General features: G+C 41.3%; 1 protein-coding gene across 1 annotated transcript in view; it reads left to right on the top strand.

Moving 5' to 3' along the window:
* Window positions 1-16758, top strand: part of itpkb (inositol-trisphosphate 3-kinase B) — a 32885-nt gene that overhangs the window by 10674 nt on the left and 5453 nt on the right. Inside the window, exons 3-7 of the mRNA XM_010882614.3 lie at window positions 10542-10641; window positions 10979-11192; window positions 12355-12559; window positions 15199-15300; window positions 16395-16466. Coding sequence (XP_010880916.2) covers window positions 10542-10641; window positions 10979-11192; window positions 12355-12559; window positions 15199-15300; window positions 16395-16466 — 693 coding nt within the window. The remainder of the gene's footprint in view (window positions 1-10541; window positions 10642-10978; window positions 11193-12354; window positions 12560-15198; window positions 15301-16394; window positions 16467-16758) is intronic.

Genomic DNA, 16758 nt, shown 5'->3' with positions numbered 1-16758 from the left:
GTTGAACAGTGAAAGTCCTCACTTAGTAGTTATTGTTATTGGGGCGACAGATAGCCTAGTGGTTAGACCAGTTATCTGACGGCATTCGATTTTGATGTCATCAGACCGGATCATCTTTTTCTCATGCTCACAGTTCTTTAAGTGCCATTTGTGTTTACTGAAGAGTGGCTTATGTACGATAGGGGCCATTTGGGTTCTTTGTTACGTCCCTAATCAAGGACAATCTTGCCTGGTTACTTAGTTTGGTCATACTGCCAGCTCTAGGTAGAGTCTTGGTGGTTCAATTTTCTCTTCATTTTACTGTGATGGAGCGCATTTTGCTCCTGAGAACTTACCATGATTTAGCAATCTTTTAATAACAGTACCTTCGACTTCATGGCTTGGTTGTTGCTGTGACATGCACTTGGTTGTTGCTGTGACATGTGGGACCTTTATAGACAGATGTGTGCCTTTCTAAATCATGTCCAGTCATTTGATTTTGAATCCAGTAAAGTTTATGAGACATCTCAAGGATGATCAGAAAACACAGGATGCATCTGAACTCAATTTGGAGTTTCACAGCAATGAGTCTTGATACTTACATACAAAAAATGTGTTTTCTCTTTGTCATTACAGGGTTTTATGTGTAGATTGATGACAACAAAAATATATTTAATCAGTTGTAAATTTATATGAAAAGTCTATAAAACAACAAAGAAATGAAGAAGGTGAAGACTCTCCAAAAGCACTGTAAGCCTATGTCTTATATCATTCAAAACATACTGTGTCACTGGGACTTCATGTTCAATACTATGTGCGGGGTATCAGATAATAATTTAAGTGAAAATGGCACTAGTAACTAGTATCTAGTTACCTGTGTGGATGTTTTACTGTAGGATAAAATACATGTGTTGCCTCTGCCTGGACGCACATCAACCCCCAATGGAAGAGATTTGGGTCGGAGGTCATTGATGTAGCCGTTTCCTCTCTGCTATGCTGCCTCTCTCTGCTGAGCGATTGATGATGTCATTTATTTCAATTGTTTAATTGTTGTGAATGAAAAAAACCTTTGTTGTGGATCAAAAGTGTTCTTACAGAGAAAGCTTTACTCTGTGTAGAGTGGGAAGTGAACTTTTGACATGAAGTCTTCTGCTCATGTGTGCAATTCACTACAGCATAGTTATTGACAAGTTTCCGCATGTCTGTGGGTATCACGGTATTAGCGTTATGAAGGCAGTGTAATGAGAAAGCACAACAGCAGGAGAGGCCTGTTGAAGGATTCCCTTGTTGTTTGTGGACCATTGCCAATAGCTAGCCTGCTATAGATCCTCCAGGACAAGGTTGCTCTGTCTTTCATCCCACTGTATTGTTACAAGCAAAAGTTATTGAACCAAGGTTTGATATTCACTTTTGTCATATGAAAAGCATAACTAAATATTTTTTGGATGAAGTTAAGTCATATTCTCAGAGGCTTCCTTGCTGGCAGTTGTATATTCTACTAAGGTATGGTTATTTAATCACACCTTTTCACTTTCGTACTGAACCTTTAACCTAATTTAGGATTAGAGATGAAAGTAGGCAGCAGTTCTAAGTAGTAATGTATAATATAGTGCTACAAAAGATATTATGCAGCAAAATTACAGAAACCGTTTCACTGTGTGAAAAGGATCTGAATGTACTCCATCTTTTCTCAAATACAGTCCGGCAGACTTGTCGTCTGACTGACTGATTGATAGCTTGTATTGACCACTGGAAAGTGACTTCGTCTTATCTTCACAAGATCACTGTTTTTTTGTTGTTGTCACTAGATAAGTAGTCAGTCGCAGATGTGGAAAATACTGTCGCCACTGATGAACCCCCACCGCTTTCCTGTCTCACTGAGAGGTTCCTCTCGAAGGGTTAAAAACCACTTCCTCCCTGTGCTCCGTGCCGCGTTCAGTGGAAACTTTAACAACACCAATGAGGTCGAGGAGTCGCTGAGAGCGGCATCCCTTTCCTCCTGCTCAATATAGAACGGTGCCTGGGTCTCTTTTATCAGAACAACAGCACGACGCAATGAGGTTGAGTGCTCTCCCTACGATATGGGTCGCCTCTTCCGGTCTCTCACTAAGAAACATGGTGGGGCTATTGATAGTGTGTGTGTGTAAAATGTCTGGAATGGAGAGGAGGGATGGATGCAGAGAGGGCCAGGGAAAGACGTAGATACTCTGGTCCGTGGCTGGCCTGAGGAGATTGGGTAAAGATGTTTCATACCCAAGAGTATTTATGGCAGCACGTCTGTATGCACTAGATGTCACAACATTGGTTCATTTACTACACAATAATCTCAGTGGAGTATGAAAGTATTTACTTTTCTTAAAGGGACGGTTTGGGATTTTGGCAAGAGTGAGATGAGTTCATGGAAAATCATCTGGGGTCTCAGTGTTCAATTTAAAGGAATATGCCTAATAGTGTGGGTGCAACTGCCAGGCCTAACTACTGATAGTGTCTTGACTGGAAGTGGTTTAGGTTTTAGGTTTTTTCACCTTTATTTTACAAGGTAAGCCAATTGGAATGAGATCATATTTATATACACAACTGGAATGAGGTGCAAATATGCTCACCATAATGAGCAATGTCCCTGCAGTTACAATCCCAAACAAACCCACTAAACACGTGGGGACAAGTATTACCTGGGGCAGAACATGACCAGAAAGAAAGGCCTATTAACCAACCCTCATGGCTGTGTCTTATTTACAGTAGGATAGCACCGGCATTCAGGATTATAAGAGGAGAAATTAAGAAATGGTTTATGAGAGGTGAAGACTGTGGAAAGTGTGTACACTGAGCCTCTGTCCTGCTGTGCTACCTGTTTTGGTATGGTCTATTTAGACTAATTCCTGTTCTGGCCATGTGATTTATTATCAATGAGTTTGTTCATTCTATTAAAGTAACTGATGCCCTGAGATGCACTTAATATTCCAATTAAAGTGATATGATCAAAATACCAGGAGCTCAGTGTTCTTCCTGCACACGGCACAGTGTACGTACTTGGAAGCTCAATGTCTTTGTTGCCTAATGGCCTGAAAGAAAGCAAGAAATTGTAAATTAAAGGAACATTTACAAAATGTACACTGTTTGCTGTTCTAAGATGCAATGGTAGTTGCGCTCCTCTGTCCGTCGATAGGTGAGTTATTGTTTACCCAGAGTGCATTGCTGCAGGGCGCTGGAGATGGTAGTAGGAACGTCTTGTGGTTTCATGTGATGCTAGATGTGCTATACTGCACTGAACAGAAGCTTCTATGAGTCTACCCCTGGCCTACTATCTTACTGAGGTTGGCTGTACTATTTGTCCTGTAAAGTGGTGTTCTTTCTCTCTGTCTATTTTCATGTACATATATAACACAAACAAGCAGAGGAATGTCACCTTCACTTTAAAACACCCCCGACTCCAAACATTCTCCAGAATCTGGATGTGAATGATATGTAATATTGTAACTTTTTGAAGCATAAAACAGACAAAGTTGAGATAATTTTAAGGTTTGCAAATTAGTTGGTGGGTCATTTGCCCATAACTTAAAATGTTTTCATTATCACAATATCCATAGATGTGAAGTTCTCAAAGATTTGAATGAAATAGACAAAAGTCATCTGAATACCTATAATACGTTCAATTTGTTTTTATGTTCTGGAACGTTAAATTGAATGGAACAGTGCTGTACTGAACAGGTTAGGTTGTGGTCTGGGGAAAGCTGTCAACATGGCCACTGTTCTTTAAATGTAGCACTCATTGCTTCAAGCCACATGTAGTTCACTCATCAAAAAGGAACAAACGTAACTAAAACAAGTACTAGGATGTTAAAATATATATTCTCAGATTTGTTTGTGAGGATTTGCGTTAGTGCTGTCAAACCATTATAATAATGAAATAGAAATGAACCCAATTCTTGAATGTGCTCGAATAAGCTCAGTGTGGATTGAAAAACAAGCAAAGGAATGTGGAGTTTTATTTGCACTACGGATGGCTCTCAGGCTCCAAAAAACATTAGAAATATTTGCACACAGTAACGCTTTAACGATATTTGGGACAAATTAATATAATGTTCAAATTATGCTCCTATATTTATAGTATTTTGTTGCATAAACTTTGCAGACAACAACTGCCTGAAAGTCTGCATTGACCCTATGTAATGTTGAAGCAGGACAGGACACATGCACAGGGAGAACAGAGGACGTTTAATAAAAAGAAACCAAGACATAACAAATAAGGGAGGGAGGGTATAGGATCTCATTTGGCATGACCCACCTACCGTCCTAGGATGTGACACTGCAAGACGTCAGGTATCTTCTCTGTTGATGCTCAACCAAGACTGTACCAAACACGACTTCTGTTGTTGTTTGTTTTTGAGGGCTTTTTGTTAAATCGTCAACAGGTAAAATGTTTGTTCAACAACTTGCTAGTTTCTGATGGCTGTATGCTTGGTGGTTGAGGTTTTCTTTTTGTTTGTTTTTTTAGCGAAACGCATTTAGTGGCTACTTAAGATTTGTTTTAATATCAGAGTTCAACATCAAGAAGGCTAAACCAAACTTGTATTAGATCAAATAGCTTCCTCATTGTCCCTAAACAAAATCATTAGTGAGATTTAGGCTTAAACATAGAGTGGACTTCTTCACACTTCTTTAGGGAAGCCTGGTTTTCTACAAGGCAACTAGAACTCGAAGTACACTCTTATGTTCCCCAAACGGATCCCAATATGGACGTTGATCCAATAAAGGGATTACAGATTTCCTCAAAACACTGCTCTCCAGTGCTTGTTTGTCATGGCTGCAAGAGTGGGAATGATGAGAAGTGTGTTATGTGCTTCCTATCTTTGATGTAAGAGGAGAGAATTATTATGTCCAGAGAGGAGCAGCAGTGCTGTCAGAATCTATCGTCCCAGGAATACAGGGACACATCTCCCAAAATAGTTCCTGTCACCGCAGTGAACTTAGATCTCTCCTGAACACAACCCCGAAGGGTTAGCTGACATGCTCGACAATTGATTTTCTAGTAATGAAAAGAGTCAATAGCCAAAACACTCCATCTGGATTCTACACCCAAAAAAACACTTTGTATTTTATGTATTTTTGGACAGTTATAATATCTACTAGACATGAAAATTAACATTGTTAACAAGTGTTTACAATGTAGAAACACACTGGAATTTACCAATAGGGTTATATGTTCAAGTTTCAAAGGAAATCACACTAGTTTTATCTATTTTCATTATTGTTCACTGTTTTGAGGTGTCAGTCCAGCTGGCTGTCAGCCTCTCTTCATCCTTCCCGTGCCTTTTGTGTGTGTCTGCAACCTAGGTTCCATGCAGTGCTGAGGTTTGTGATTTGTGTGTTTGAGGAACAGGCGATTTGCATTGACTGAGCCTGGCCACAGGGAACTGGGCCTTGTGGAAGGACACTGTGTTGCCTCTAAAGTGTTTGCTCTCAAAGTCATACCAGCTAGTTTACATACCCTTGATTTTGTTTTTTCATGTTGGCTTTGTGAAACAAATGAGCCATAAGCCTTATTGTCCTGCCCCTGTGAAGCCTCAGCTTATAGCCTACGGCTTGTCTGATCCTATAGAGAGGAAAGTCGAGATAGAGTGCAACATCCATCCGTCACCATGTCAACTTTTGTCTCTCACATGTGGAGCCTGCTTGTCTATGTGATGGGAATTGTCTCAGCATCTATCTCTCTCCTCCTCAGAGAGATGCAGGTATTGTAACAGGAACTTGCTATGGCTTTTGAGTAAAACAAGTAATCTTCAAAGAGGTGTCACTACTGTCTAGCAAAAAAAGCTAAACGTTCTAAAGGTTTTGCCTCCATCTTCATAATACATTTACATGCTTTAAAAGGTCAGATGAGTTAATATTTGTCAAGGAAGGATGTCAGTGACTCATGATTTTAAAATAACAGAGTACCTGGAATTTATAGAATGAAGAAATGGGTGAAGAATTGGTGGGCTGTATGTCTGACCATTATGCATTGTTGTGCATGTGCTCATGGGAAAGTTTGAATGAACAAATATACAACATTTCTCTGTCACAAAACTTCCATGAATTCTTTTGACCACCCATGCTGTCATTTGGACTTCCCTCCCCCGCCTAACTCTACACCAGATCGGCTCCAGGCAGTTCCTGTCTCAGTCTCCACCTGTCTCTTCTCTTCTCCCATTCTCCAGTGCGTCTGCATGGCTCCACTTTGCTTCCTCCTGAACAGGATTTGTTTTCATCTGTCTGTCCCAACTGTGAGGGGTGCTGTCGGGCGTCTTCGTCATCCCTCCCCTCTGTAATCCCTTCTCCATCCATGTCAGTTGGCCCAGTACCTGTCGGTCTGTGTTACTAATGCGTTTTTAAGCACTCCCAACCGCAACCCAAGCCACCATGTCCTGCTTGTTCTGTTTCCCATCAGCCGCATTGATACAGACCAGAACCCCAAGTGCACGAGCTGAGTTGAGAGAAACTATGCTTTCATCTGATGAACGCACAGAAATGTCGCAGAACATAGGTTCACCTTATCTCTAAAACTGTTAACTAAGTGTTCCAACACTAACGATGGATAGGATTAAAATCTTTTAAAAAATTATTTTTGGGGCGCATTTTATGCTTTACCAGATATGGAGGAAGTGGGAGACATGGAAAGATGGTGTTTTGGTGATTTAGTGGTAGGCCAGAGTCAAACCCATGCTGCAGTGGTACAACTGGACGGCATGTTTTTTTTAACAGATGATTTTTCCCAAAAAACATCCTTGAAATTCAATTTGTGATTAAGGCCCTGCTTCATTGCAGCAACTCCCACTGGGTTTAGGAAAGTCAATATCAAATGACCAGAATCCTTATGTGCCTGAAGGAACACACTCTCAGGCTAAATTGATTGAGCTCACAGACGCTCAGGCTGCCACAAACAGTCGCCAGATGTGGCTGGCCAATTTCACCACCCTCTGAGACAATTTGGAAGCTGCATTTGAACCCTATTTTTAACAGAAGTATGACATTATATTGTACTAATTAGCTACTTTCTCTGTGTAGAGTAGCACCAGGGCAACAAGCACTCATTTGGTTTAATGTTAGTTGTGCAAATGCACTGCAATGATTTGTGTGCTGCATACCTGGTGTACAGGTGCTGGTCATAAAATTAGAAAATCATGAAAAAGTTGATTTATTTCAGTAATTCCATTCAAAAAGTGAAACTTGTATATCATAATCATCAAAATTAAAATAAATAAACACTTGAAATATATCAGTCTGTGTGGAATGGATGTATACATTATTCAAGTTTCACTTTTTGAATGGAATTACTGAAATAAATCTACTTTTTGATGATATTCTAATTTTATGACCAGCACCTGTATTTTCTCTGTGTGAATGGTTGTGATCTTAACTTGAATTATTTTACATTTAAATTATATTAAATTATATTTGTACTGCTTACATTTCTAAGTCAAATTCATGCTGTTAAAGGGTGTTGTTACCTAGGACAAAGAGAGGCCTGTCAGTGTTGTGATGCAAATATTATGGATCATTTGCAGAAAGGAATCTTAAGCAGAAGATTGATGTGTATTGGAGATAACAGTAAATAATGACTACAAATAAATGAAAAACATGAAAGTGAAGGGAATCCAGGTTTCATGTTTATAGTAGATTTTATAGAAAGCCTTTGAAAGTATATAGACAATTGACAAATGGTACATTTCGTTCTACATTACATTTTATTTTAAAACACTGAATCAATTATCATTCACCTTTTTTGGAGCTGATTTGGATATTCCTATGCGATTTGGATATTGCACATGTCAATATCGCAGTTTCGATTACATTTGTGCAGCCCTACGTTAAAGGTGAATTCAACTTTGTTAGAAAATGATGCAGAGTAGATATTCTAAACAGAGTTCCGCTGTCAATCCCCCAGAAATGGATGGTTTTCATTTCAGACCCCCTAGGGTGTCCCTCTCAGTGACTTGAATGTGAATCAGTTTGGATTTAAGTATAGTTGCTCTTTCTGAACAGTTCAGGGCTTTAATATTAATTGTTTAAGCCCTCCAAATGTGTTGTCTGTATACTGTATACTAAACATACCTGCTGAATTATCTGGTTTTCCATTCCAACTAAAGTAAAATATGACTTAAAATAGGACAGACTGAACTAGTTTGTTAGCCACAACTTAAAAAAAAAACTACAAGTAAAATACTTTGCACTGCTTACTTTTTTGCAGACAAACATCCGGACAGCATTAAAGCATGTTGTCAACTTACTGTATTGTTGATCTTTCCTTCCAGGCCTGTGAATTTGTGTGGGTGTGCTGATAGTATGAGGGTTTTGCTGTTATTATCGTAGCGTGGCTGAGAAACACATAAACAGGCCCTTAGGGAAAACCTCACACTCAGGCCTGTTGCTGGTGCCGCTGTCATCTTAAGGCCCTGTCTGTCGGTGAACTTCACTGCTGCACTACTGCTTGACCCCCTGGTTCAGTCTGTCGCCACCACGTGAAAGAGGAGAGCTGTGTATGGGGGTGCGACTTTCTACCAACTCCCAGCCTCCTCGATGCACTCTCAAATCCACTAAAGAGCAAAATGTGTGACGCCCGTTAGTTGGAGCACTGCAGCACAGTCCCATGTGACGGGGGGAAAACCGAGCTAGTGCTGAGGCCGCTGCCTCGTATGAGCATCTTAATGTAACTTAATCTACCGTGTTAATGAAAACAGACGTTTCTGTCTGGGTGCATGTCCATTGGCCAGAGATAGTTGTTTCCCTTGTCATCACATCTACTGTTGATGTTTTCTCTGTGTATTGGAACTTGCTTTGGCTGTTTGTCCTTTTCAGTCAACTGAGAGAAAATGTCTTCTGAAATATCTTGTGACTGCCAGGAAGGCTTTTGTTTGTGCCTTTGGCCGTGTTTTGTGTGTGAGTGTGTGTGTGTGTATGAGGGAGTCCCTATGTTTTTGTGTACCTTGGCTCAGTGTGGGTAAAGCACCCTGAATTGTGTGTGTGTGTGTGTGTGTGTGTGTGTTTGTGTGTGTGCCCTGGCTTGAAGCAAGGAGAACACCCTGCTGGCTTGAATGCCTGGAGGGAAGGGGAGGAGGCTTAAAGGCTTCCCTGGCCTAGTAGAGTGAGACCAGAGTGCTGTGGTCGATTGGTCGCTCAGGGAAACCCCACATCCATCCATGGTGGAAAGCAGCTAACAGAGTAAAGAATGCATTGGCTATGCCAAGATGGAAAATTAAAGAGAGCTCTCTCAGGGACGTCCAGTGAGGGGGAATAACACTGTGTAACCATCAGCAGAGTGCAACTGGGCTGGAACTCAAGCCAAAAAAAAAACACGCATCCTTTAAGAGTTTTCATTTGCGTCATTTGCTGTGGCTCCAGATGTATGCAATAGTTAGATTGATGCCACCCGAATGGTTTGACAACAGAAGCACTTTATGCCTCTTCTCTGTACATAACTAATATGTTGATGACTTTTTAGACCGTGAGAGATTATAATTTGCATAGTACTTCACAGTACATATAGTTTCAGTTTACATTGGTGTAGGTTTTCTCTCCAACTCTAATTTAACACATCTGATTCTAATAATTAGCTGGATGAAAAGCTTAACCAGGTCAGTCATAAAATGGGGTTGAAGAGAAAACCTGCAGGACAGTAGATCTCCAGGAACAGGGTTGGGAAGCCCTAGTTATATGCAAGTGTCAGCATCTTGGCAGAAGCACCCAAGTTGTGGACTCAAATGTCTTGGTACTTCATGATGCCATTGACCTTAACAAGGGCCCCAGCATCAGAAGAGCCAACCAGCCCCATGTCATCAAACATTCACCCCCATTTTCTACAATCGATATGGGAGTATTTTCTGCTAATGTGCTATCTGGTGTAGTGGAAAATTTGCAAGCATGTATACCAATCAATCAATCAAATGTATTTATAAAGCCCTTTTTACAACAGCAGTTGTCACAAAGTGCTTGACAAAGACGTATACGTATTTGAATGAATCACTCATCCTGAAGTAATGAGCAGATTAACATTTGTTATTTCCTATTTCCTACATCCACCAATAGTTTAGATTGTTGCTCTCCATTATGAAATCCTGTAGGGCACTGTGGATACATTTCTTGTATCAAATGCTATTGAGCAGATTGGCATGAAAGTTGGGAGTAATAATGCGTCCACTGATTTGCCATCTAGCATCTACTGCAGGGGCTATGTGATCAGTTCATTGAATTACTAAATTCAACACAATTAATGTTCCCTGTTAAAATCAGGCAGCATTCCAGGCTCGATGTTGCCTACCCTGGATCCACAGTTAGCGAAAAACTCTATTTGAAACGACTAAACAATGCTCTCATCTACATCAATGAATGACAACCAAAGGACGAATGTTCATGTGTGGTGGGTTGGACGTGTAATAAATGAACAATGCCATCCATACACAATAGAGCTATGTTCAGCCCCCCCCACCCCCCCACAGTGTTTGTTATGACAACAGACAGAGCACTGGGCTAGAAACACAACATATGGTAGTTTAACTCAAAGAGTCCTGGTTTTGTCATCCCTACAGCACAAATCATGGAAGAAAATCAAGAACATGGTCCACTGGTCTCCATTTGTCATGTCTTTCAAGAAGAAGTACCCTTGGATCCAGCTGGCGGGTCATGCAGGTAGGCCTTCCCAACGTGGCCTCTGGAGTATGGGGAGTCTGTGGAAGGAATGTGTGTTCTGGGGTTCTGCTCTCCTACTAATAGCTGCATTGAATACGCTACAGTGGCAAATGTGTTTGGAATTCAAATGTAGCATTTGTATACTCTTGTAGATCGTTTGTTTAATGGGTTCAGTACTATTGGGGCATAAATGTTTTACTCAACATATACCTGTAATACTGAGATTCTGGTAATATCTTAAACGTTTATTGTCTGACAAAATAATGTAAACCAGGCCTTCTGTAAATGGTAAATATCCTCTATTAAAGGCTTTCTTTGATTTGATGGCTCCTCTTAGGCAGTTTTAAGGCAGGGGCTAACGGCCGGATCCTGAAGAAGCACTGTGACTGCGAGCAGCGCTGCCTGGACCGGCTGATGAAGGACGTGCTGCGCCCCTACGTACCAGCCTACCACGGAGACGTGGAGAAGGACGGGGAGAAGTACAACCAGATGGATGACCTGCTCTCTGAGTTTGACCTGCCATGCGTCATGGACTGCAAGATGGGTGTCAGGTGAATGTTCATCTCTAGGTTGACACACTTTTATAGTACAATATTCTGATTAAAAGTACTTTTCTGTGGAAGGTAATGCATCGTATTTAAAGTGTATACACATAATTAAACATTCTGACATACATACACATCTTTTATCTCTCAGTACTTCTTTTTGCCTGAAATCCATTGAGTAACCATGGTAGCAGTTTTATGTTTTGGCAAGCAAAGATCTAATTTTAGTTTACCCTCTGGAAATTCTTACCTTTCCTTTTAAGGGGTTAAATGAACATCTGACCTTGTTTTTACTATCGACCTGGACGTCACGGTAGCTCTCAGATTTCTTTGTTCCAGTTTGTCAGGTTACGGTCAGGTCCAGTAAGGCCTAGGGGTGACCAACCCCGTGGTCTACACTAAAGAGATGCATTGTAGCAGACAGCCGGCTGGCCCTTCTCAGACACACCGTGACTTATATCAGACGGTGGGGAAAGTGTTGCGAAATGGCTTCTATGCCTTTGGGTTCATTCTTGGGCTTTTGAGCTCCACATATCTGTTACACGGCTCAACGTCTCCCTTGTATATATCATATAACTGCTAGATAGCTGCGGGTTGCCGTATGTACTTGCTATACCGCTATGCAATGTTGTTAGTGACCAGTGATGATGTTGTTAGTGACCTGTGGCACTTTGGACTGGTTGCTAATGGGTCAGGTCGGTTTTGCTACAGTGTTCTATTGTCTCCCGGTCCTATCCTCGCTAACAAAGCTTTCGTTGCTATTGTCAGCCTTTTCTAGAAGGGCAGAGATGGAGAGTTCAGCACTTACAGAATTAAGGCTGGCATGTTATTTAAGTATGTTGATGCTACAGCTTGAATGAGAAGGAGAATACGAATCTGCCTAGGAATGGTAAAGGAAACCGTAGCCCTTATTTAGGAATGGATGTCCAAAGTGTGGGGCTTGTGTTGTGCAATGTTTGCACAGTGTTTTGTGAAATTAGTGGATGAGCTTGTCCGCTAACTGACATCATTGAAAGTATAAATCGTATTCTAAAGGAGTCAAATTATCCTTCATATTGTCCCATTAAATGAAAGTATTTTTGATAGCTCGATTGGTAACACCATATTGTGCCGTTTAAGTCGCTACCAGGCCTAGTACCAAACAGATGATTCCCTGTCTCTGTTAAAGGACGTACCTGGAGGAGGAGCTGACCAAGGCTCGCAAGAAGCCCAGTCTGAGGAAGGACATGTACCAGAAGATGGTGGAGGTGGAGCCCCTGGCGCCCACGCCCGAGGAGCAGGAGAAGCAGGCCGTGACCAAGCCCCGCTACATGCAGTGGAGGGAGACCATCAGCTCCACGGCCACACTGGGATTCCGCATTGAGGGCATCAAGGTGAACCTCGGGTCCATATTTGGACGGTCGACCTGCTTCCTGAATTGGCACCATTATACCCTGTGATATACAATATACAATACACTGTAAACCTCACTTAAGGCTACAATTCTTATTTGCTATATATATATATATATGTGTGTGTATCTGTGTGTATATCCATTCTTCATAATAATATAAATTGTTTTGGAGCTCAGTACAATTGTTGTACCCCAAAATATGTCTGGTTTGTAAACAAATCAAATGTAAACAAACAATGGAAATTACCACAAATGATGGAGAAAAGTCAGAATACTCCAACTGAACCTTTATTCATACAGCAATTGCAGGAAACAGTGGTTAGGCTCAGATCCAACACACTGGTTGTTGAATGATGTCTGGACCCTGGCTATATAGGAGTCACCCCCCCCCCCCCCCTTCACAGAGGAGTCACCTCAGTGGGTCACCCCGCTTCCCAGAGCCCTTGGGCTTTCTCTTTGCAGAACCAACCAACCGGACATCACTTAACAGTTTCCTCTGTCCCTCTGACCCAGCCACCTGTCCAGATCATTACGTCCTTAGGTGCCCCAAGAAGCAACAAGCTAAAAGGTCACTAAAAGGTTTTAGCCTTGGTCCAGTCCAAAAATAATTGTTCTGATTATTTCTAAAATGGGCAAATATGTATGGATGGTTAGAGAAAAATTCTAACAGATTTGCCATAGAGAAAACATGAATTACATCAAATTAGGGTGGCCAACAGGAAGAGATCCCGTCTCTTCAGTTTCAGTGTGTATAGGCTGTTCTCCACCTAGGGCCTGCTTGTGACACCTCTATTCACGCGAACATCCGTTGTTGACGCAACTCATTCACATTCACACACCATCTAGACATTAATAGATTCAGTGCAGGATCAGATAGACAGACAGGCTGAGCGATTTTGTCCTTTTGCCTCAGTAAAACTAATGACACTGCTAATCCTATTCAGTAAAAGATGGGGGGCAACAAAAGAAAAGAAAAACATCCAGAAAATGTCTGTCCCAAGCGGTTAGATTAACCAAGGCCAGTCTAATTCCTCCTAAAGCCAAGAGGAGACATCCTGGCCATGTTTGGGCTGTAACACTGTCTTCCACAGGCTGTCTCCTCTAATGAGGCTCTGTGGTTAGTCTTTAGAAGACTATAGACAGAGGTGCTGGATGAATGGTTCAGAGTGGACCAGCACAGGAACAACAAGGTTGTCCGAAGTTTTCCACTCATATCTCTCCCTCCCGTCTCCAGCCATGTCCATAGATGGCCACAGCCTATGCTTGCCCTCTCTGTTGCCATGACATCAGGGGTTGCCCTCAGAGACTGTGTGGGGAATCAAAGGGCTTTGTGAGTTTTTAGACAGCACACAGCTGCTGTTGTGTCAATGCCCATATGACTGTCTGTCTGAGAAAGGCAAGCGTTCTGGTCGAGTTACACCAGAGCTACGGTGGGCCGTGAATAGGCTGTGAAAAGGAGTAGTAGCGCAGACTTTCCTATGGTTTTACTGGTACCAAGTTCACCTTTCTTAACAAGTACACACCACCGCAGTACATTGATTGGAAGAGCTGTTCCCTGTTTTCAGTGTGCCTCACAGTTCAAGTTGGTAGACTAACTGAAATCTAGACACCATCTATGTCTGTGTAATCTCGTCCATACTATAAAGCTCTTGCAAAGTTAAGCATTGCGTGCTTCTACATGTAGCTAGTTGTTATCTATTTCATTTCATCTCAGCTTCATATGTGAAGCGAAGCCATTTACAGTCCAGAAAGTAACTGCACAAACGGGAATGTTTTGGTGCCTATTTCCAAATTTAATAAATCAATCAAATGTACATGGTAAAGCCCTTTTTTGTCACTAATTGCTTTTCACCAGCCTGAAACCCAAAAGAGCACACAACTTCAAGAATTTATGCACAGTGGCTAGGAAAAACATAGAAAGAAACCTAGAGAGGAACCAGAAGATTATAAGAGTACATTTCCATTTGGGCCAATTCAGCAGTTATCTAGCTGGATTGGTTTTAAGGAAATTAAAAGGTGTGAAAGTGAGCCAACATGTTTTTGATAAGATTTCAGTTTGACTTGATAGCATGTCATTTGTGATTGAAATTCAATCAGCTTTTATGAGGAGCACAAACGTGGGAAGCATCCCATTCCCTAAGCACTTACAGTATTCTCTTAACAAACTGAAGGAAATAAATCTTTTTTATCCAATCCTCTTCCAAAGTTAAAATGTAGATTTGGTGTAGCCTTTAACAGAATCATTTAACAGAATGTGATAAATTGCTAAGTGAGATACAGACCTAGTGTCCTAGTTTCAGATAGCCTACCGTCTGAACGTCAAGGAGCTCTTTATGCTCACAGTCTAACCCCGTTGACTTCACTGCTGTCGTCAAAGCATAGTCTTGACGTAACTCTCCCTCAACGCTGTGCAAAATGTTTCCTAATAGGTAATTTTCCTGTTTTGGTCAGGGTTCGGCTGCTGACTTCTGAAGTTATTTTTCCTCCCCTTGTATGATAGCGGCCATTAGACACAGCTTAAAGTGTGATCGGGGAGCCTCATACATAATGTCTTAAGGCTCCATTATGGTGAAATATTATTCTAATAATATCTGCCTTCCTTTCCCTTCCTCTGTGTAGAAAGAAGATGGGACGGTAAACAGAGACTTTAAGAAGACAAGGACTCGGGAGCAAGTGACGGAGGCGTTCACAGACTTTGTCAAAGGAAACCAGAACATCCTGGTGAGATTCTGTGTATGTGTGTGCTTGAGTGTCTTGATGTGTGTGTGTGTGTGTGTGTGTGTGTGAGACAAGGATTGTGAGGTGGGGTCGGCCAGTGACAATGGGTCATGGTCAATGGCCCCAAAGGCCCCTGGTCGGAGAGCCCGAGGACTCCCCCGCACACTCCAACGGCCCTGGAAGTGATGTCATAGCCAAAAGTGATGTCAGAAACAAAACACTAGTTCAAAGTGTCCTTTGCCCCATTCCGTACTGGTTCGTCATATGTTTGTCTGGCACCACTCAGCCCAAACCAAGGCTGGCAAGCCCTGCAAAACAGTCTCTTGTCACTGTGGTGGGCCGAACCCAGGCTGTTGTATACTTCACTGTCACTCATGTATAGTGGGTTGGCTTTCATCTTTCTCCACTGAGCTTAGCTGTTGCTCCACAGGTTTTGCTCAATTATCTGTTTGCAATAGTGCCTTATTATGTCATTATTCACAGTGGGGTCCGTTCATAAGTAATGTTATGTGATCAATACATGTTTTAATGCAGTTAAATTAATTATATTTTGAACTGTGTTTGAACTCTGGATAGCACTCCACCTATAACCGATTATTGATTTGATCCCCGTGTTGAAGTAGAACCCCGTGTTGAAGTAATCGTAAATAATGTATTATTCTTAAAGCTTCTGAAGTTTGTCATTAACAATTCATATTTGATTTTCTCCTTCAAGATGTATCAACCTGTCAGTGTCAATTCATTATAATGGACAGCACTGTCAATTCATTATAATGGACAACACTGTCAATTCATTATAATGGACAACACTGTCAATTCATTATAATGGACAACACTGTCAATTCATTATAATGGACAACACTGTCAATTCATTTTACTACACTTAATAATCTACATTTCCTATTGTAGGGCAATATTTTACTGGCTCAGATTAAGATCCCACATCTGCATAATAATAGTTTAGTTGATGTTTTGATGTGCGATTCGAAATATAAAAAACCTCAAGCCTTGAAATACTCTAAGCTCCGTGGCTTGGATTTATCACACATTTCCCTGGGTAGATGGAATAATTCCTCTTCTCTCCTGTGCGTTTTCAGAATTGTTACGTGGACCGGCTGAAGGAAATCCGGGACACTCTGGAAATATCAACCTTCTTCAAGACCCATGAGGTAAAGTGAGATTGTAATGCTTACCGACATGGAAGTATTAAGAGCCACCCACGTATGACTTCACAGATGCAGGAGTATCTGTTCAGTGGAAACACATGAACAATGACTCACACTAAAACGACCACTATTTACAGGACATTGTTACTCTATATATGAAGCGCAGTTATGCTTCCTAAGTTGGCATTTCAGAAGTCGAGACGTAGGAGAATCCTCCCTGAAATTACCTGGTGAACTTACCAACCCTAAAGTCCTCTGATTCAATAGGGAAGACAATTCAACTTTTTACATCAAT

The sequence above is a fragment of the Esox lucius genome, chromosome 18, assembly GCF_011004845.1.
Source record: "Esox lucius isolate fEsoLuc1 chromosome 18, fEsoLuc1.pri, whole genome shotgun sequence".
Classification (NCBI taxonomy): Eukaryota; Metazoa; Chordata; class Actinopteri; order Esociformes; family Esocidae; genus Esox; species Esox lucius.
Note: the sequence above shows the minus strand (reverse complement) of the source record. Positions and strands in the feature narration are given on the sequence as shown.